At 41.1% G+C, this 22,652-nt stretch overlaps 1 protein-coding gene across 3 annotated transcripts in view; it reads right to left on the bottom strand.

Annotated features, from left to right (window-relative positions):
* Positions 1 to 15,782: 15,782 nt before the first annotated feature.
* Positions 15,783 to 22,652, bottom strand: part of LOC122541175 — a 16,027-nt gene continuing 9,157 nt past the window's right edge. Inside the window, exons 6-7 of one of the 3 annotated variants that reach the window (XM_043677799.1) lie at positions 21,419 to 21,453; positions 15,783 to 16,812 (exon numbers count right to left, since the gene is read on the bottom strand). In XM_043677799.1, coding sequence (XP_043533734.1) covers positions 16,681 to 16,812; positions 21,419 to 21,453 — 167 coding nt within the window. In that variant the 3' untranslated portion in view covers positions 15,783 to 16,680. The remainder of the gene's footprint in view (positions 16,813 to 21,418; positions 21,454 to 22,652) is intronic. The other 2 variants (XM_043677798.1, XM_043677800.1) reach the window with 2 other exon arrangements.

Raw genomic sequence — 22,652 nt, 5'->3', positions numbered from 1 at the left:
AAAGGGAGTGTAAGGCACTGACAACCATGTAACTGATAGTTGTTGAATGTTTTAGCTGTGAATGTGTATAAATCTGCAACTGTAGAATACACAAACATGTCAATGACTCAATCTGTTGAGGTCATGTATTTATTTGTAAACCTTCATAATCGGATCTTCATTATCCTGACCAAAAGTGTACATCTTTCTTGTCTTGTCAAACTGAACATGTGGGTAACAGTTCGTCTGGCAAACTGCTTCCTGTTGAGCAACTCTGATCACATTGTACATAGGCCAAAGGAAAATGTGGCTGCTGTTGCTTCCAAATTGAATTTTCTCGCCATCAATTACACTTACAGAAAACTTCATCAAAAATATAACATTTTTTAGAGTTTACAATTTCGTGCGAATATTCAAGTAGCTTTTTTGTTGTAGATTTACCTTAGTTTCCCGCTGTATTAGAATCATAGAGTCTTGGAGATGTATAGCATGGAAACAGATTCTTCGATCCAACCCATCCATGCTGACCAGATATCCCAACCCAATCTAGTCCCACCTGCCAGCGCTCGGCCCACACACCCCCAAACCCTTCGTATTCAGGTACCCATCCAAATGCCTTTTAAATGTTGCAATTGTACCAGCCTCCACCACTTCCTCTGCCAGCTCATTCTATATACGTACCACCCATTGCATGAAAACGTTGCCCCTTAGGTCTCTTTTACATCTTTCCCCTTTCATACTAAACATATGCCCTCTAGTTCTGGACACCCCAACACCAGGGAAAAGACTTTGCCTATTACTCTATCCATGCCCCTCATAATTTTGTAAACCTCTATAAGGTCACCTCTCAGCCACCGACGCTCCAGGGAAAACAGCCCCTGCCTGTTCAGCCTCTCCCTGTAGCTCAAATCCTCCAAACCTGGCAACATCCTTGTAAATCTTTTCTGAACCCATTCAAGTTTCACAACATCTTTCCGATATGAAGGAGACCAGAATTGCACATAATATTCCAACAGTGGCCTAACCAATGTCCTATACAGCCGCAACATGACCTCCCAACTCTGTACTCAATACCCTGACGAATAAAGGAAAGCATACCAAACGCCTTCTTCACCATCCTATCTACCCGCGACTCCACTTTCAAGGAGCTATGAACCTGCATTCCAAGGAAGCTTTGTTCAGCAACACTCCCTAGGACCTTACCATTAAGTGTATAAGTCCTGCTAAGGTTTACTTTCCCAAAATGCAGCACCTTGCATTTATCTGAATTAACCTCCATCTGCCACTTCTCAGCTCATTGGCCCATCTGGTCCAGATCCTGTTGTAATCTGAGGTAACCCTCTTCGCTGTCCACTATATCTCCAATGTTGGTGTCATCTGCAAACTTACTAACTGTACCTCTTATGCTCGCATCCAAATAATTTATGTAAATGACAAAACGTAGAGGACCCAGCACCGATTCTTGTGGCACTGGTCACAGGCCTCCAGTCTGAAAACCAACCCAAACTATTGAAGTTTGTGCTTGATAGGTTCTCACAATTAGTGTGATTGGATGGTTCTATAAGTTCGCTTAGAGTTTAATGCGATTAGGAGAAAATTTGTTTCTGTGTTAAAGGGACAATGGAAACTGGGTCAATATCTCAAATCCTCTAGCCTGCTCTACGATTTAAGGAGATTGTACAATTTTGGCTCATTCTCCGAGGAAGCAGAAGGACAGAAACCAAGGCAATAATCTTCCCACCGAGGACAGAAGTAGTGAACTTTCGTGTGTGAGGCAAATGTGAAAACTACTACTATGGAATCTGTGTAAGGAGTTTGTGGGCTATCTATTACTTAATTTGGTGCACCAGATGTGGCTCTGTATTCTTAATGCATTGTCCATTGGAATCCAATCAATTTCAGATTGTATTTAATTAACTAACTAAGAGCCTATTGTCTTGTTTTCTTTGATTCATTTCCAGCATTCATTGTCAACCTAAATATTATTTGCCATTTATTAGGACAACGTCTGGAATGTTCTGTGCTGATTCTAAAAATTGGCACAGGTGGCTCCCTTATTTCAGGAATCACCAAACGTGTAGAAATCGAGCAACAATTAGTGAACATCTACACTTTCATCCTCACTATTGAATTAAGGTGATTGATCAAGCAGCTGAATTTGAGTGGGCATAGAACATTAACCTGAAAAACAACTACAGTGACGTTCAAGGGTTGAAATGATTTGTTTCCAAAAATCACATCCATCTTTCTTCATGCTAGGTATGACTTCAACCAATGAACAGTTTATTTCCCTAATTCTAATTGACTTCAATCTTATTTGGGCTCCTTGATACCACACTCAGTCAAATGTTGTCTTGATATAAAGAACAGTCACTCACATCACCTCTGGAGATCAGCTCTTTTTCTGGATCAAAGCAGCAGCGACATCTCAAACTGGCAGAACCCAAACTGATCATCAGTAAGAAGCTTATTACTGTGTAAGAGCTGCTTGAAAGCACTGTTGACAAACTTCTCTATTGCTATTGAAAGAGGTGATAGAGTATTGTCCATAACACATGATGCTGTGAGTATGAATGTGGCAGACTGTTGTTTGACTAATTAATGAGCCAGATCTCCCAGTTTTGGCACAAGTTAATATGCAGAATCCACAACATGGACCATTGTTATTAAACCTGCTTGGGATGATGCTGAGTGGAGCTGTTTCAAAGGATATTTCAGAACCAAATCCATTGTTGTCAGTCTGGACTGAAGTGTAGGCCAGACCAGGTAAAAATGCTTTAATGTTCATTAAAGGACATTAACGAACCAGGTGCAGAGTTGCAACAATAGATATTGCTTTTTTATTCACTGATGTCTCGCTTTTTATTTTCAGATCTTATACCATCTGCTTTGTTGAGATTTCAGCTCACGTTCACAAAGCATTACCACACCAGTGACATCAGCACTTCAGATACTACTACATATGTGGGAGACAGTGCCACATTTCTACTAGTCACTGCTATTTTGAATGGCCTGGTTCAGCTTTTAAGGTTATGCCCTCTTCTTGAGCTGCCCAATCAGTACAAATTAATGGGACTAGCTGGGTAGCTCTTTTGGGAGCTGGTACAGACACAATCGGTTGAATGGCCTCCTTCTGTACTGTAAACGTTTATCATTCTCAATGTTTACTGCTATTGCTCTTCTCAACTGCAACATAAATCTGAAAAACTAAGTCAATTCCCATGGTGAACATTTAAATTGAGAACAATACAAGACAAAACAATCTGACACTTGGAATTCTGTAAAAATTAACCTGCTGCCCAAAGTTTCATCTGTGTCTAGATTTTGGCTCATTGTTTAAAACATAATGCCATCAAAACTTCAGCAGGCAGTTTCTTAACACACGCGCACAGACACAAACACACACACACCAAGTCAAATTCATCCATCAATCCATGTTTAATGACCTGGTGCAGCTCTTGACCCAATCAGACCTCAAGATGGATGTGATTTTTGGAAACAAATCATTTCAACCCTTGAACATCTCCATCTGCTTACCTTGTTTCCCTCCTTTAAGGAAATCTTGAGACCTGTTCCTTTGGCCAAGATGTTTTACAAAATAGCCTCCTCTCTCTCTCTCTCTCCTTGGATAATGCTGTTGAAAAGCACCTTGCCACGTTAATGATATAAGTCTGAGTGGACATTGTTGTGCAATTACACAATCTTGCTCAATCAGTGAAGTGAAACATAGTGTAAAAAGAAGCAAAACACTTTGAAGGCGTGTATATACCGATCTAACTAACTGGAAATAATATAAAGACCAGCTAAAGCTACAGCTAAAATTGCTAACGCCGCAAGATGGTAACGTAAGCATTTTTTTCAATGGTATGAAAGATGACCACAACACCTTCTAAAACTGTATTACGATAAAGGGTATAGTTAAACAATTGCTGGTGCTTAATAAAACGCAATTCTATTTTATTACGGAATCAAAACATGGCTAATTTACAATACCGTTCTTTACATAAGTCTTCACAGCCAGAAGATGCAAATAAAATGCCAGGATAACAGGAAGGATTCAAACAAGTCAAGGGGCTCAAATGTTCAGCCCCACCCCAACTTGTCACATGTTCTGGTAATTTCCCCAAAGGTTACGGGAGCGAAACTGACAAGATGTGAAACTCAAAGTGCAGGCTAACACACGGGGAACATGAACCTAACTTTTACAAAGGTAGTTTCTGGAATTTCAATTTAATTAATAAGCCTGGAATTAAAAGGTGGTCTCAATAATGGTGACCATGACAACTATTACTATTTGTGAAAACCCGTCTGGTTCATTGACATCTCTTAAGGAAGGAAAGTGGGCATCGTTAATCCAACAGGTGACACAAGATCGACAGCAATACGGTTGACTGTGAAATGCCTTTCGCATTTGCTTAGCAAGTTATTCTGTTCAAGACCAAACAAGGGATAGGTAGGGGATATCAGCCTTTCCAGTGAAATCAGCACCCCAAGAAAATTGCCTTGACGTGTTGCTGAAAGAGCACATCAGACTGAAAATAGATACATCGCTATAGCATTTTTTTTCTTTTCACCACAGGTTAGATTGCAAACCATACCTAATCAGGAATTGTCCACGTGCCACATATTTAAGAAATCCAAAAGTATAGCGTTATGGACCAGGCCAGACCACTCAAAAGATTCTTCAGCAGGCAACCCAGACCATAATTTTGCAATTTGTTTCAGTAAGTCTACAGTGAAAATTACCCGAAGTTAGTAAGGCTGAGTGCTAAGTTTTAAAATGGACAAAAATTTATTCACATAATTACACAATGAAACATAAAGAACAGAATAAAAAACACCTACAGAACTCAGTCTATCCAAACTAGCCTTAATTATGCTGTTCTGAATATACACAACAGTCCCAACAAGCAAACCCTCTTAAAACACTGTTTAAAAAAAGGAGCAGATGCATCCAGTTTGAAGTTAGAAGGGTAGAAAGAGAGAGAGAGCCTGTTTTCATACAGCTCACTGTTGAACTCCCAACTAGTTCTGGACTGAACTGCTCAGCTAGAGAGCTGACCACTCCCCTTTCATTACACAGGTCACTTCTGACTCATGACTACTTTGACCTGTAGTCTCATCTGTTTACATTTCTCAATACCCTTTAATCTCTGTACCAAACCAGTCTAATCAGAGCCGGGCCCATTTATGACCCCGCTAAAAAAACCAAAGACACAGTATCCTTGAGAAAAGGAACCAGTTTTTAGAAAAAAAGGAACCAGCTTTGTGACAATAGGAATGAGATATAATGAGACTATTAATCTAACTTAGAATGTGGGGACATTACTAGAACATGTGACAAGTTTGGGTAGGGCTCAACGTTTGAGCAAGCAGTTGAGCTGATTGGGAAGACCAACCTGGATTTGTATATTTAAGAGATGCCTGATGCAACTAGGTAATTTTTTTCAAAAATTAATTAATGTGGTCGCTAAAGAAATTATTATGTTATTTACTTATATGAACACCATAGTCTTTTGAGAAGGTTCCAAATAAGAGCCTGCTAAGAAAGTGGGGCTGTATGAAGTTGGAGGAAATGCATGTGTTGAATTAGGGAGTTTCTTTTTTTGGTACTAGGTAAAAAGTAGGGAAAATGGCCATCAATTCAAGTTGGTCGGATGCGACTACTGTTGCACCCCAGTGACCGTTGCGTGCAGCTTTCCATTATACATTTGTATGACTAGGGTCCAGTGTATCTCCTCTATATTGGGGAGACAGGCCGCCTACTTGCGGAACGTTTCAGAGAACATCTCTGGGACACCCGGACCAACCAACCCAACCACCCTGTTGCTCAACACTTCAACTCCCCCTCCCACTCCACCAAGGATATGCAGGTCTTTGGACTCCTCCATCGCCAGACCCCAACAACACGACGGTTGGAGGAAGAGCGCCTCATCTTCCACCTAGGAACCCTCCAACCACAAGGGATGAACTCGGATTTCACCAATTTCCTCATTTCCCCTCCCCCCACCTTGTCTCAGTCAAATCCATCGAACTCAGCACCGCCTTCCTAACCTGCAATCTTCTTCCTGACCTCTCCGCCCCCACCCCAGTCTGACCTATCACCTTCACCTTGACCTCTTTCCACCTATCGGATTTCCGACGCCCCTCCCCCAAGTCCCTCCTCCCTACCTTTTATCTTAGCCTGCTGGACACACTTTCCTCATTCCTGAAGAAGGGCTTATGCCCGAAACGTCGATTCTCCTGTTCCCTGGATGCTGCCTGACCTGCTGCGCTTTTCCAGCAACACATTTTCAGCTCCAGTATATCTAAGTCTGCTCATGACTGCAAATTAGGAAGCTAAGGAAACTAAATTAGAAGAGAGCATTGCAGAGGGGATGTTGATTGATTAAGGGTGGAGAATTGATGGGGGACAATATGAAGTCATCCACTTTGTGCTTAAGAAATATATAGCAAAGTATTTTAATAGGATGAAAGGCTGGTATTTGTGATCAACCAAAGAGCACACAAGAAACCATAGGAAAACTGAGAGTGAATGGGAATCAACATTAAGCTCTCCACTGATTAGAATCACATGTAAAATGGTTGCAGTCACTCCAGGTCATTCATCTTAATCCTAGGACATCTCCACATGAATCTGTCAGGGTAAAAACATTGCCCAACCATCTTCAGCTGATATATCAACAGCCTTCCTTATATCATGAGGTCAAGAGAGGGATGTTCACTGATAATTGCACAATGTTTAGCACCTTCCATCACCTGATGAAGGACCGACGTTCCGAAAGCTAGTGTCTTCCAATTAAACCTGTTGGACTATAACATGGTGTTGTGATTTTTAATGTTGTACACCCCAGTCCAACACCGGCATCTCCAAATCATGATCTCAGATATGGAAGCAGCCTATGTCCATATACAACAACAATTGGTCAATATCTAGGCCTAGGCTAATAAATGGTTAGTAATTTTAATAATACTTAGAATCACACATTAGGTAATGACTGCCTCTAACAAGATATAATCTTAATTCAACAGATGAATCCTCCACTAGCAAATGCCTGGTATTACTGCTGTCAGGAAATGATCAAGACCAGCAATATAAATATTATGGTTGTAAAAGCACATCAAAATCTAGGAATTCTACAGCAAGTAGCTAAACACCTCATTCTCCAACCCCTGTCTGCGATCAACAATTTACAAGGGGCCAAATAGATTGGAAAAGGAGGGAAAGTAGGGCAACATAAAAACTAATAGTAAAAGCTTATAGACGTTTGTGAAATAAAAATGATTGGTGAAGACAAATGTAAGTGACTTTCAGTCAGAAATATGGAAAGTTATATTTGAGATTAAAGATATACCAGACCAATTAAATACATATTTTGGTTCTGTCCTCACAAAGGACAGCATAAATTGTGTTCAAAAAATTTTAGGGGTCATAGTGTAATGTAATTAAAATTGGAGTGTTACAGGCACAGATACCAATGTTGATTTATGATGTTATGGCGATGACACAGGCATGAATCAAGGAAGGGCAAGGAAAAATCTAACACATGAAAGGATAGAGTAAAAATCTGAAGGGAAATGACAGAAAAATGCCAACAGTAGTTTAATGGGCGTTTTCAATTACCCAAATATAGACTGTGATACTGGTGGTGTAAGAAACAGAACGGTGCAAGTGTTTTTAGATTGAATTCGGAAAAATGTACTCCTGCAGTCCAAACGCCAGTTGGGATTGTAATTTTCACCGTATTCCCCGGGCTGGAAAAGTGCAATTTAGAAATGGTGTTCAATGTCAATTTTCTGCTCTAATAATTGTACTTCAAACAAAACTAGGGGCTTCTCCCATTACCTGTGGCACAGCGTTGGTTGTTGCACCATACATTTCTCAAACATGTTGTACTGACTTTCACAGATTGAGGAGTGTCCAGAGTGGACCTGCCTGTAAACCAGCATATAATTTGGACAGGAAACAAAAATAAATCTCTAACTTGTATGGAGTTTAATCTGGTGACGAAAACAACCAGATTTTGTTGTCTTTGATTTGATGGAGCCTCTGTTATCATCTTCTGGCAGACGCTGAGGACGACTGGAAAACTGCTCACGTCAGTTCTTCAGCTGACCACGAGATGGAGCCCGTTGTAAAGCAGAAACTACAGCTATTCAGCTCACTGCACTAAATATAGAGTTAAAAAATGGATCGGACAAAAATTAAAGGGAAACGGGATATTTTTTGGTGAACACAGATGTTAATTAAACGGTGGGTAAATTATTCAGCATGCATTAATTCGTTGATCTGCCATTGATGTTCTTAATACTTCAAGTTCCAATTAAAATGCAAAACTGTAGGCAAATTTCAAACTTTTATTACAGCAGACGACTTCATTCGATGGGGTATGAACTTCATGGAATATGAACATTTATTAACCATCCATAATTGCTGTTGAGAAGTTTTCGTTGATCTCTTCTTTGAACAGTTGGATGCCGTCGAGCGAAGGTCGTTTGAGGAGCTGCCAGGCTTTTGTGGATGAAGAAAAGGCAATTAGTTCCAACTCAACTTACCGTATGACTTAGAGAAGACTTTCAGGTGATGATGTTGCCATATCTCTGCTTCCTTATTCGTCTAACTAGCAAAGGTTGTGAGTTTGAAAGTAACGTTCAATATTACTACGACAAAAATATCTCCACAACTAGTACTCCACAACTTGGGGCGGCACGGTGGCACAGCAGTTAGCACTGCTACTTCACAGCGCCAGAGACTGGGACTCAATTCCCACCTCAGGCGACTGACTGTGTGGAGTTTGCACGTTCTCCCCGTGTCTGCGTGGGTTTCCTCCGCGTACTGCGGTTTCCTCCCACAGTCCAAAGATGTGCAGGTAAGGTGAATTGGCCATGCTAAATTGCACGTAGTGTTAGGTAAGGGGTAAATGTAGGGGTATGGGTGGGTTGCGGATCGGTGTGGACTTGTTGGGCCGAAGGGCCTGTTTCCACACTGTAATATAATCTAAAATCTAAATCTAGTATGTTTGAAAAGCATGAATTTTTGAAAGGCAACTCATGGTTAACAATTCTACAGAAGTTTTTGGGGAGATGTATCGAGTAGATTACATAAAGGAAACCTTGGATTGCGGTCTATTTGGATTTCAAAAGGCTCCTGGTGAAGAGCTTAGTGGTCAAAGTTAAACCAATGAAATAGAGGAAATACATTAGCATGGATTACAAATTGATTGGCAGACAGGAAACAGAATGGGAAAAATTGTGCAGGCAATGCCTAGTGGGATACCAGGTAAATTAATGTTGAGCCCCAATTTTTCATGATATATATAAATGGTCTGGAAGAGGGACCTAAATGCAATATTTCCAAGTTTGCTGATGACACAAAAGTGGCAGAATTGTGATCATGAGTTATGAAAAGAATGCAAGATAATTTCAAGGAGATATAGACAAGTTGAGTGAATGGCGAAGCACGAGGCAGTTGACGTACAGTGTGGCTAATTGATGTTACACACTTAGGCATGAAAAACAGAAAGGAAATGCATAATTTAGGAGTGATTTATTGGTAATTATCAAAGGGGATCTGTATGTCTTTATACACGAGTCAATGAATGCATACAGATGCAGCAAGTAACTGTGAAGCTAAATGGTATATTGGTATTCATTGCAAGAGGTTTGAGTTCAGAAATAAAGGTATTTTATTACAGTTATACAGGGCTTTGGTCAGATCGCACTTGCAGTATTTCATGCTGTTTTGGTCTCCCCACGTCATAGAAGGTATACTTGCCAAAGAGGGAATGCAGCATAACTTCACTTGGTTGTTAGTGGGGACAGTACGATTGTCCTATGAAGAGAGATTGGCTCGATTGGGCAGTTATTCACTCAAATTTGGAAGGATGAGAGAGGATCTTATTGGATTATGCAAAACTCTAACATGGCTAGACAGAGTAGATGCAAGAAGGATTTTTTTTCCCATGGTCGGGGATTTTAGAAACGGGTAGAGTCTCGAGATATGGGGTAGACCATTTAGGATTGTGGTGTGTAATGACACAGCAGTGAACCCCTCTGCTAGATAAACCATACACCTAGAAAAACTCACCTCGCCTTGTAATCAGCTAAATTATGAGTAATAGAGAATTCACAAATTCCACTATTTAAAGAAGATTACATCAATTTATTTTTAACTCCAAAAGTTAAAGAATATTAAACAACAACTATTCACAAATCTAAGCCCCTCTTTCTCTTCACTGCTTATTACTCGCTTCCAACTCTATAACAATATGCTGCTCCAATAAGACACTTATTAAAATTACATCAACTTAATTTCAAAACCACACTTCAGCTGTCATCTTTTGTGACTTCACTCTTCTGGTTTCTAAGTTCTCTGGGTCGACTTCTTTCTTTTGAATGTGAGCATGTTTCATATAAAAAGATAAAGAACGCTTCCATACCTTCATAACACATATAAAAAGGTATCTTTATAGAGAGTGTTTCTTAATTTATTTTGGATCTGTCTCGATGTCAGTTGCTCTCCCTCTAATTTTCAAAATGCCCGCATTTTTATACCCCCAACATCAAATTGTATCATTGGTTCAATGTTGACAAAACAATAAATTCAAACTCAATTGGGTTTTGGTATCCTGGGGCATAATTTAAACTGGTTGGTTACATTTAAATTGATGTCAAAACGGCAACTAAAACTCAGGTATCTATTTCACAACCATATGTTATATATTTTCAATTTTCCAGTTCACTCTGCGACTGCCACCTAGTCATAAACACAGGTACGTGTAAGCTCACAGTTCAGAACAGCATGCACTCTCTCTTAAAGGTACAGCATACTCCTTCAACTTCATAACAGACGAGAAAAGAAAAATCTTCTCTTGAAAGAGAGTGAATCTTTGGAACTCTTGACCACAGAAGGCTATGCAGGCCAAGTCACTGAAAATATTCGGTTATTTTGTCATTAACATAAATGATTTGGATGCAAGCATAAGAGGTATAGTTAGTAGGTTTGCAGATGACACCAAAATTGGAGGTGTAGTGGACAGCGAAGAGGGTTACCTCAGATTACAACAGGATCGGGATCAGATGGGCCAATGAGCTGAGAAGTGGCAGATGCAGTTTAATTCAGATAAATGCGAGGTACTGCATTTTGGGAAAGTAAATCTTAGCAGGACTTATACACTTAATGGTAAGGTCCTAGAGAGTGATACTGAACAAAGTGACCTTGGAATGCAAGTTCATAGCTCCTTGAAAGTGGAGTTGCAGGTAGATAGGATAATGAAGAAGGCGTTTGGTATGCTTTCCTTTATTGGTCAGGGTATTGAGTACAGGAGTTGGGAAGTCATGTTGCGGCTGTGCATGACATTGGTTAGGTCACTGTTGGAATATTGTGTGCAATTCTGGCATCCTTCCTATCGGAAAGATGTTGTGAAACTTGAAAGGGTTCAGAAAAGATTTACAATGATGTTGCCAGGGTCGAGAATCTGAGCGACAGGGAGTGGCTGAACAGGCTGGGGCTGTTTTCCCTGGAGCGTTGGAGGCTGAGAGGTGACCTTATAGAGGTTTACAAAATTATGAGGGGCATGGATAGGATAAATAGGCAAAGTCTTTTGGGATATCTGGTCAGCATGGACGGGTTGGACCGAAGGGTCTGTTTCCATGCTGTACATCTCTATGACTGTAAATACTTATTTTAGATTCTAAAGGCACCAAAGGATAGCTGGTGAAAGCGGGAAGGTGACATTAAGATAGAAGAGCAGCTAATATCATATTGAAATATAGAGCAGACGCAACGTGCTGAATGGCAAATTCCTGCTCCTGATTTCTATATCTGGCTTCTGAAGGCTTTACCTGCCACGATCCTCACAAATGTTTGTCACCAATGAAAGTGCTTCCAGGCTCACTTGCAAAGACAATTCAATGACCTGTCACAAAATTCAAGGAGACTAGCTGCTTTCACCAGTTTATTCAAAGTGAGGGTAAACATTGGTTTGGAGTGGGGGATTGATCTTGTCAAATTTATGAGAGATGCATTCAGTGAAAATTACCCTGTGTGTTTCCATCAGCAGTCATTCATGCATCTTATGTATCAGTATCAAGGGATGTGGCTAGATACTTTCAGGAACTGGTCCATCCTACAGATTTTATGGCAAATTTCCTTCTGTACTTGTATCAGCATATGAGCATACTTCACTCCACTCGCTAGGTCACTTCCAAGTCCAAAGCAAAGTGAATTTTCCACTTTTTCCTGCAGGTGCGGATCCACCATATAGATGACTCTTGCATTTCATAATAACTAAATCTAATTTGCTCAAGGGAAGAATTCCTGATAGGAGGTCAGGACAACTCATGAGCTTCATTCTCTGTTTGAAGACAACACACTTCCTTACAGAGGTGATTGATTAATGCTTGTTTTCATATAAATGTTAAGTCGATTCTAGTCCCATCTCTATTTTCATCTGTTCATTGAAATGATAGATCTAGGACAATTAGAATTTTATGAATTAAGTATTTCAATAGATACCAAAAGGGGGACCAGTTAAGAAACTAAACAGCCCTTATCTGACTGAATGGGTGTCGCAGCATCTTGGCCTTTTAGATATTTTAAATCAACATCTTCAGAGATGTTATGACACACATTTGGAGCAGATAGGACTTGAACACAGACCTTCTAGCTCTGAGGGAGGGACATTACCACAGTACTGCAAGAAGTCCCAGGGGTTCATCCTTTCAGGAGGGAAATCTGCTGTCCTCACCTGATCGGGTGCACATGTGACACTGGACCCAATGCAACATGGTTGATTCTTCACTGCTGTCTGAGATAATCATTCGGTTCAAGGGTAATTAGAGATGGGCAACAAATGTGGTCCTAGTTGGCAGTGCCCACATCCAATTAAGCATTTTTCTTTTCAAAAAGCTCCTGTTCCTGTTTTTCCTTTTAGTAGCACTAACAATGGAGCACTTCCACATGTTTTTAGCCATCGTGAATCCCCAGGATTTTGTAAAGGCAAATCTTAGCAGGATTTATACACTTAATGGAAAGGTCGTAGGGAGTGTTCCTGAAAAATGTGACCTTGGAATGCAGGTTCATAGTTCCTTGCAAGTAGAATTGTAGGTGGATAGGATAGTGAGGAAGGCATTTAGTATGCTTTCCTTTATTGGTCAGAGTATTGAGTAAAGAACTGAGAGGTCATGTTATGGCTGTACAGGAAGTTGGTTAGGCTATTTTTGGGAATATTTCATGCAATTCTGTCTTCTTCCTATCGGAAGGATACTATGAAACTTGAAAGGATTTGGAAAATATTAACAAGGATGTTGCCAGGGTTGGAGGATTTGTGCTATAGGGAGAGGCTGAACAAGCTGGGGCTGTTTTCCCTGGAGCGGCTGAGGGGCGACCTTATACAGGTTTATAAAATCATAAGGAGCATGGATAGGATAAATAGACAAGGTCTTTGCCCTGGGATGGGAGAGTCCAGAACTAGAGGGTATAGGTTTAGAGTGAGAGGGGAAAGATATAAAAGGGACTGAAGGGGCAAAGTTTTCACACACAGAGTGATGTGTGCATGAACTGAGCTGCCAGAGGAAGTGGTGAAGGCTAGTTCAATCACAGCGTTAAAAAGGCATCTGGATTGTAAAGGGTTTAAGGGGATATGGGCCAAGTGCTGGCAAATGGGACTAGTTTAGGTTGGAATATCTGGTCTGCATGGACAAGCTGAACCGGAAGGTCTGTTTCCGTTCTGTATATCTCTATGTCTCTTAATAATTCTTAATGTCTCTTAATAGTGGGTGGCACGGTGGTTAGCACTGCTGCCTCACAGCGCCAGAGACCCGGGTTCAATTCCCGCCTCAGGCGACTGACTGTGTGGAGTTTGCACATTCTCCCCGTGTCTGCGTGGGTTTCCTCCGGGTGCTCCGGTTTCTCTCCACAGTCCAAAGATGTGCAGGTAAGGTGAATTGGCCATGCTAAATTTCCTGTAGTGTTCAGTAAGGGGTAAATGTAGGGGTATGGGTGGTTGCGCTTCAGCGGGTCGGTGTGGACTTGTTGGGCCGAAGGGTCTGTTTCCACACTGTAAGTAATCTAATCTAATCTAAAAACTCAGTCCTGCCCTAAAATGTGCGAGAAAACTCCTCAAATTGTGTTAGCACCGCCGAGAACTGCGCCCCCTGCTGCATCTGCGACTTTCTCCCAGCAGGTTTAAGATCAACTCCAAAGTGAGAAATGGAGCGAATGCAGGATAATTCTCAGTATGAGGCTCACAGTTTATTTCCCCTTGTATAGGAATGTCCCGTGGATTTACTTGTGTCTAATAATGGCGAATTGTCCACTTGTGTCTAATAATACTGAACTGCATGCAATGATCGTCCTGCTTTTCCTGTGATTCCTGATCGATTCCCCTTGGAGAAATGTTTAGTACATAAATGGCATTCGATCCAGATCGAGCAAAAGAAAATGACACCTGCACTCCCAGGAACCATCCCACCCCACATCCTCAAACAACCAACCACCCCCAGCTCCAGCCCGGGAACGAGCCGGAAGTTTCACAACGTTGTACCGAGGCTGAGGTGAGCATAGCACCTCTGACGGTACGCCTCTGACCATGCGCCTCGCGAAAACGCTGGACAATAGCAACAGCCTGTCCAGAAGTATCGGCAAGTGGCGCGCCAGTCAGAGTTTCCGTCGATCAGCGCTGACATCAGAACTGTCAAAGATGATGCAAACACCCGGCGGTGGCTGCAACAACAGCGGGAAGGGTCTGCAAAGAAGCAAACCAGGGGAGCCAGTGCAGACCAAAGGGCGCGGTAATTTGTGCGGCACCATCCGCACCGCCACCCCCTTCCCCGCCAAAACATACACATTCATTTCTCTGCACCCACACACCATTCAATACGCGTGAGTTTCGATGCGGGTGACTATTTCTGCAACTGCTCGGCATGATAACAGAGAATTCACTTAAAAATTATGCTTGTGTACTTTACTCTTCAATTTGCACTAATTAATCATTGCCGCTAGCAAATGGTTTTGAAACAGTATTCGACGGTAATCTTGCCGTTTCTTACACCTAAAGGCTAATTTTGCGTTCAGTGCAGATTTCAGCCAAATAACCTGGTGTTTTTTTAAGGGGAAAGTAGAGAAGGATATGAAAAGAAAATGAACAGAAGCAGGTACAGTAGTAATGTCAGTGGCCTTGTAAATCAGATACCGGTATAATGCTACAAGGGATGAAATCCCATTGTAGTATCTAGTGCAATTTAAATTCCATTTAAAAATCTGCGATTGAGTGCTTAAAGTATACAAACCCATCCAGTTGCAAAGGAAATATGTCACCCTCATCTGATCCGCCCCAAATGCGAATCTAAACACACAATTCACTTTCAATTTGTCTCGGGAATAGCTCAAAAAACAATTCAGTTCAAGCCCAGTGAGGGGCGTAGGTATCTTATTGGAGGTGCTAGGGGCAGAAGAACGTGTGGGATCCCAGCAAGACGAAATCCCCTAATTCTGTAGAGGTAATACACGAGGAAGAACTTTGCGGTTTAATATGCACAATATGTTCCTGTGCCTTGCATCGCCATGCATTGAAAGACAAGGACTGCGTTCAGCAATGCTGGGCTCTGGGAGCTTAATAAATTAATCACGAAATGTCAGGTTTCTTAAAGATTGTGTCAATAAATAAGCCAAACACCTAGTCCAGAATACCGTGAGACGATTCGCACCAAAGCATAAACTGTTGGGACATAAAATTGCTAATTGCTTTCGTTTCACACCACAAAGTGTTTTGCTCAACTTTGCATTTGTAGGTGTTACAACAAAAAAGCTTCTGCAAAATTCAACAATCAATACATACTTTATTACACAAACTCCCACTCGTTAACTCCCAACTGATTTGGCAGAACCCCTGAGATAGTTGGATATGACATGAGGTGAGGTGACCAGGACAGTCCCCACCCCCCACACCCCCCGCCTCGTCATCCCAGCTGACTCCCGGCCTGACTTATGAAAGGAAGACTCCAGTTGATACTTGGTCAAGTGATCTTCCACGAGAGTTGAGGAGTGGGGTTGGATCTGTTAGCTGGCTCAATTTGAACTGGCTTAAAAGAGGTCGGATAGGACTGACTCTTACCCCTTGCCTCTCCATCCTCAGTGCAGAAAGCGGGCGTGGGTAACCCGCTGAAAACAGCAGCGGACTGAAGGATCAGTAGAGACTCAACCAGCCAAGATCCCAGGTAACTTTACCCGAATACGCCCGTGGATGGAATTGGGTTCTGAAGGACGCTTGATACTGATTTCCGCTGAAGGCAATGCGGGGTGATAGTGACTGGAGAGCAGACAAATATGCACTCGGGGTGATGTGTGGAGGAGGGGCTTAGGGGGCTGGGGAGCAGGGAGGCCAAGCACCCGGCCAATTATTCATAATGTCACAAACAAAATAACGTATTCATTTCCATTTATAACCACTTCACTGTCCAACATCTTCACCCCTCAGTGCAAATCATGAATTCTAAAATGGCGACTAATAGGGTTTGGAGGGCTGTAACCTTGGCATGATTACCTATTCATTTTTGACGTGACAGGAATCAAGCGAAATATTAAAACAACACAGAAAAAAAGGAAATCGTCTCTAGCCTTCGGGAAAGATTGTGGCGTGGCTGAGGATCCTAAGTAATGTATGTTTGAGCAGTCGTTGTACATTTCCTCTGTTGCTGAGGTTAGGTCTGTCTGCCATGGCTTGGCCCAACATGGACGTAGTCCGCATTCTCCTTCCTATGGTGCTCTTTGGGTTTTCTTTTCTTCTTTCTCTTCTCCTCTTGACAGGAGCTCGAAGTTTTTCCCTCTCGGTGCTTTGAAAACAATGGTCACAGAGAATGGTGAGATCGGTTGTTCCCAAGCCACTCAGCTGAAGGACAACTACAGATGAGCGAGAAAACGCTAGCCATAACAGTGAAGCCCACATCCCAGGAATGAGATTGTGGCTGAACTCACAATTTTCAAACCACTTTCCTGCCTTTTTCACCATTCTCCCCAATTTACTTCGACAAGAGGGAGGAGTAGCCAGGAGTAGCCACTGTAGTTTCACTCAACAGATTTTTCTCTTAACATGATATTAAACTTCACAGAGGGGCCTATCTGGAAAGATATGGCGTAGAAGGATAGAGACTGCATCTCCAATGTCTAGGAGACAAAAATATGAATGAATGCCTCAGATCAGATATTTTTAAAATATCAAATTTGTGAAGGTCTAAACGAGGCTGGAGGATACACCCAGCTTGAGCTGGAGGGAGCATTTTCAGGGAACCCCCCATATTGAAAGACAGGTTTTTTTTAGATTAGATTACTTACAGTGTGGAAACAGGCCCTTCAGCCCAACAAGTCCACACCGACCCGCCGAAGCGCACCCACCCAGACCCATTCCCCTACATTTACCCCTGCACCTAACACTACCGGCAATTTAGCGTGGCCAATTCACCTAACCCGCACATTTTTGGAGTGTGGGAGGAAACCGGAGCACCTGGAGGAAACCCACGCAGACACGGGGAGAATGTGCAACCTCCACACAGGGAGGTTGAACCCGGATCTCTGGCGCTGTGAGGCAGCAGTGCTAACCACTGTGCCACCGTGCAGCCCACAAGTTCTAGGAGTAAATTTTCCAGGATGGCAATGAAAACGAATGTAAACACATTTTTAGGAGCAAAAAATGCTGTTGGACTGATTTCAGAAGTATTGAATGTCTATTTAAGACACAAGATAAAATACAGCCATGTGTGGGATTTTTGGTTGTATTAAAAAGTAAAAGGGGAAATTCAGCTCTGTAATTTAAAGGATCAGTTAACTACAAAAAAAAAGTCAATGTTTCGTTTAGCTTGTTGAAATAAAAATTTGAAGACTTGAAATCCTGTGGTGCCATTTCCTTTAGGTTGCTCACTGGGATGTTGTTTTACTTGGCACGGTGGCTCAGTGTTTAGCATTGCTGACTCATGGCACCAGGGATTCAGGCTCGATTTTGGCCTCAGGTGACTGTCTGTGTGGAGATTACACATTCTTCCCATGGGTTTCCTATGGATGCTCCGGTTTCCTCCCACTGTCCAAAGATATGCTCAATTGTCTAGAGTGTCCAGGGATGGGTAGATTAGGTGCATTAGTCATGGAGAATACAGGGTTATGGGGATCGGATAGGGTGGTAGATCTGGGTGGGATGTTCTTTGGAAGGCTGGTATTGGCCGAATGGCGTCCTTTTGCATGGTAGTGATTCTAGCTGGAAAGAAAGCTGTTCAGTCTTTGGAAAGGATATATGAGGAAATGGCATCAGGATTTCAAATAGGTAGGATAGCCATTTTATTTCCTTAAAGTAGAACATTTGAAAGAACAAGCAGATGGAGTTTAACTCAGATAAATGCGAGGCGTTGCATTTTGGGAAAGTAAATCTTAGCAGGACTAATACACTGAATGGTAAGATCCTAGGGAGTGTTGCTGAACAAAGAGACCTTGGAGTCCAGGTTCATAGCTCCTTGAAAGTGGAGTCATAAGGAGGTAGAATAGTGAAGAAGGCGTTTGGTATGCTTTCTTTTATTGGTCAGAGTATTGAGAACAGGAGCTGGGAAGTCATGTTGTGCTGTACAGGACATTGGTTAGGCCACTGTTGGAATATTGGTCTCTGGTGCAATTCTGGTCTCCTTCCTATCCGAAAGATGTTGTGAAACTTGAAAGGGTTCAGACAAGATTTACAAGGATGTTGTCAGGGTTGGAGGATGTGAGCTATAAGGAGAGGCTGAACAGGCTGAGGCTGTTTTCCCTGGAGTGTCGGAGGCTGAGGGGTGACCTTATAGAGGTTTACAAAATTATGAGGGGCATGGATAGGATAAATAGACAAAGTATTTTCCCTGGAGCTGGGGAGTCCAGAACTAGAGGCTCTGTTTCCATGCTGTACATCTCTATGACGCTATGATTCTATAATCAAACTATCCAAACTCATGAAATATTTTGATAAAGTAAATTTAGAGAAATTGTTTCACGAGGCTTGAAAGATGTTAATCAAAGGAAACAGGATTTTAGACACTGTCTCATATGGTCGCAAGTGAACAATTAATAATCTTGTCCTAAAAATACTTTAGGGATGAGTGACGACAATATGATAGCATTTTACATGACATTTGAAAGTAAGATATTTCAATATAAAACAAGGGTGCTAAATTTGTTTAAAGAAAGTTATTAAGACATGGAGCACAAAAGATGTGCAGGCCATGTGAATTGGTCATGCTAAATTGCCCATAGTGATAGATGCATTAGTCAGAGAGAAATGGGACTAGGTGGGTTACTCTTTGGAGAGTCAGTGTGGACTTGTTGGGCCGAAGGCCCTGTTTCCACCCTGTAGGGAATCTAATCTAATCTAAAAAAAAGGTCTGAAGCAAATTGAGTAATTATATGCAAAGGTATAACTATACATAGCAAAGGATAGTGTTTAAAGAATTAGCACGAGTTACAACAATTATTAGTTCAAGATGGAAAAATGCAAAAAGGATCCATCAAACATGATTAACAAAGGAACTTCTGGATTGTATAAGATTAAAAACAAAAGCCTGTAACGTTGTCAGAAATAATAATAAATCTGAGGATTGGAAGCTTTTTAGAGGTCCAAGAAACTGACATGGAAAGGGAAAATAAAATATGAATGCAATCTAACAACTACAAAAAAAAAAGTGAAATAGTTTCTATAGATACTGGATCCTTACAGACAGTCAGGAGAACTTAAGATAGTAAATAGGGAAATGACAAAGAAGCTTTGTGATGATTACTTGTGTCTGCTTTCACTGAAGAACATTAAAGAAATCTCCTCGAACTAGAGGTCCAAATGGCTATGGAGAATGAAGGGCTAAAAGAAATTAGCATTAGTAAGAAGATTGTACTGGAGAAATTAATGGGCCTGGAAGCTGATGAATCTCCAAAACCTGATATTGTGCATCCCAGAGTGTCAGTGGTCGTAGTTTTAAAGATATCCAGTGCATTGATGATTATCTTCCAAAATTATATAGATTTGGCAAAACTTCCTGCAGTTTGGAAGATTCCTGAAGTATCAAGTGTGCCCGCTTTAGAAGGAGTCAGAGAGAAAGCAAGGAACTAAGGCCTGTTAACCTCATATCAATATTAGAGAAAGAGCTTGAATCAATTAGAAAGAATGTCATATATAGATAATAATGATCTGACCCGGTATAGCATGAAATGCAAGTAGGAAAATCACATTTGATGAAATTGTTCGAGATGTTTGAAATATTATTTTTAAAAATGATAAAAGGCAGCCAATGAAGAAGATCTGCTTAGATTTTCAGAAGCCTTTTGATAGTCATTTGAATTTCAGAAGATTTTTGATTTGTCCTGCACAGCCTTAATAATGTGTTATCAGATAGATATCAGAGATTAGGAATACATAGGTAATTCACACATTGGCAGAAGTGTATCGCAACAATTGGGCCCTAGATGTTCACAATATTTATCAATTATATTGAGTTGAGACCAAATGGAATATTTCCAAATTTGCAAATATACAACACTAAGTGTAACTGTGTGTTGTGAAGTAGATGTAAAGCATTTGCAGGCTTGGTGAAGAGGCGAAAACATGGCAAAGTTAGCACTTTGATAGGAGGAACCAATGTTCTTAAAAGAAAAAGAGCTTAGAAAGTATAAGTGCACAAAGAGATCATAGGTGTACTTGGGATAAATCACTGAAGGCAAGCACATTGGCGCAGCAATCTATTAAGAATGTCTCCCTCATGGCAAAAAGGTTTGAGTACAGGAGTAGTGAAATCTTGCTTCAATTCTATGGGAGCTTGGTTAGACTTCACCTGGAGTATTGTCTGCAGTTTTAGTCTCTTCAAGTCAGAAAGGTATTATTGCTGTAGAGGGAGTGCAACAAAGTTTCACAAGGCTTGTTCCTGGGGTTGTGGGACTGTTGCGTGAGGACAGATTGAGCAAACTGGCCTGTATTCTCTAGAGTTTAAATAATGAGAAGTGATTTCATGAAATCTGGATTGATAGCCAAGTCTGATAGATAGATGACACTCAAACAGATAGTCAATATAGATGCAGGAAAGATATTTCCTATGGTTAGAGAATCTAGAATAAGAGGATATCGTGAATAAAAAAGAAGAGTGTAAATGAGGTCCAAAATGATGAGATTTGTTTCTGACTCAGAGAGCTGTGAACCTTTGGTATTCACTATGACAGGGGAGCTATGAAAGCTCAGTCATTGTGGATGGTTATGGTAGAGGTTCATAGGTTTCTCATTACCGGTTGTTTTGCAGGGTTCAGGGGGTGGGGTGGGTAAAAGGCATTGAAGTGTTTGATTGGCCATGATTATATGGAATAGCAGGACAGATTCAGGCTGAATGGCCAACTTCTGTTGTAATGCACTCATAACATTTTAATGATAGAATGTTCCAATAGGATCCTACTTACAGCGTGCTTCCCTTTCTTATTTGATGGGGCAGACTCTATTGGAAAGAAATAACAATGGGTTTGCAAAAATACATATGAAATGCAGAAAGTCACAAGTGTAACAGCCCATCCATATCTTTACCCAACCTAATCTGGTAACTTGTATGGCTAAATTCTTCAGCCTTCAAATAAAATTCATTAATTACTGCATCTTTCATATTTGCAAAGTATGTACTTAGAACAATGTTCATTACTGGTCTTTTGAAAATGTGATGCTATTTACTGTCAAGTAGCACAATGTAATCATAACCTACGAACTGACATTGTCGCAAACAGAAATAGCAAACAGAATCTATATCGATTTGTATACATTATCATACATGTGAACTCAAATGTGGGATTGCTTAAGATTGATCTTGAATGTTCTGCAAATTGACTTTTATTTTGGGGTGTGGATAACATTAGAACATAGTGTACCTGTGAGGCATCTAATTTTCTCTGCATAGTTTTCGGTTAATCAAATGTAAATTTACAATGACTAAAACTGGGGAAATGCAAAGATAACAGTATTTCTCCACTGCAACTAACACAATGATACTTTTTTCTAGCACCACCCCTCTGTGGCTCCATTTTAAAAGAATAATTATTCTGCCGCTTTCAGATGTTGCTGTGCATTTTCAGCATTGTTAATTTTTTTTAGCAATGTGGGAACACAAAATAGCCATACTTCCCCTCAAGTCTGATATATCATGTCATCTGTTCCCAAATTCATTTACTTCCTTGGTTTGATAGCACTTAACATCCTCCCTACCAAAAGAAAAAAAAAGTAGAGGACCCAGCACAAATCCTTGTGGCACTCCACTGGTCACAGGCCTCCAGTCTGAAAAACAACCCTCCACCACCACCCTCTGTCTTCTACCTTTGAGTCAGTTCTGTATCCAAATGGCTAGTTCCCCCTGTGTTCCATGAGATCTAACCTTGCTAATCAGTCTCCCATGGGGAACCTTGCCGAACACCTTACTGAAGTCCATATAGATCACATCTACTCTTCTGCCCTCATCAACCCTCTTTGTTACTTCTTCAAAAAACTCAATCAAGTTTGTGAGACATGATTCCCCATGCACAAAGCCATGTTAACTATCCCTAATCAGTCCTTGCCTTTCCAAATACATGTACATCCTGTCCCTCAGGATTCCCTCCAACAACTTGCCCACCACCGAGGTCAGGCTCACCGGTCTATACTTCCCTGGTTTGT

This window comes from Chiloscyllium plagiosum, chromosome 37, assembly GCF_004010195.1.
Source record: "Chiloscyllium plagiosum isolate BGI_BamShark_2017 chromosome 37, ASM401019v2, whole genome shotgun sequence".
Taxonomy (NCBI): Eukaryota; Metazoa; Chordata; class Chondrichthyes; order Orectolobiformes; family Hemiscylliidae; genus Chiloscyllium; species Chiloscyllium plagiosum.
This window is presented reverse-complemented; position numbering and strand designations above follow the sequence as displayed.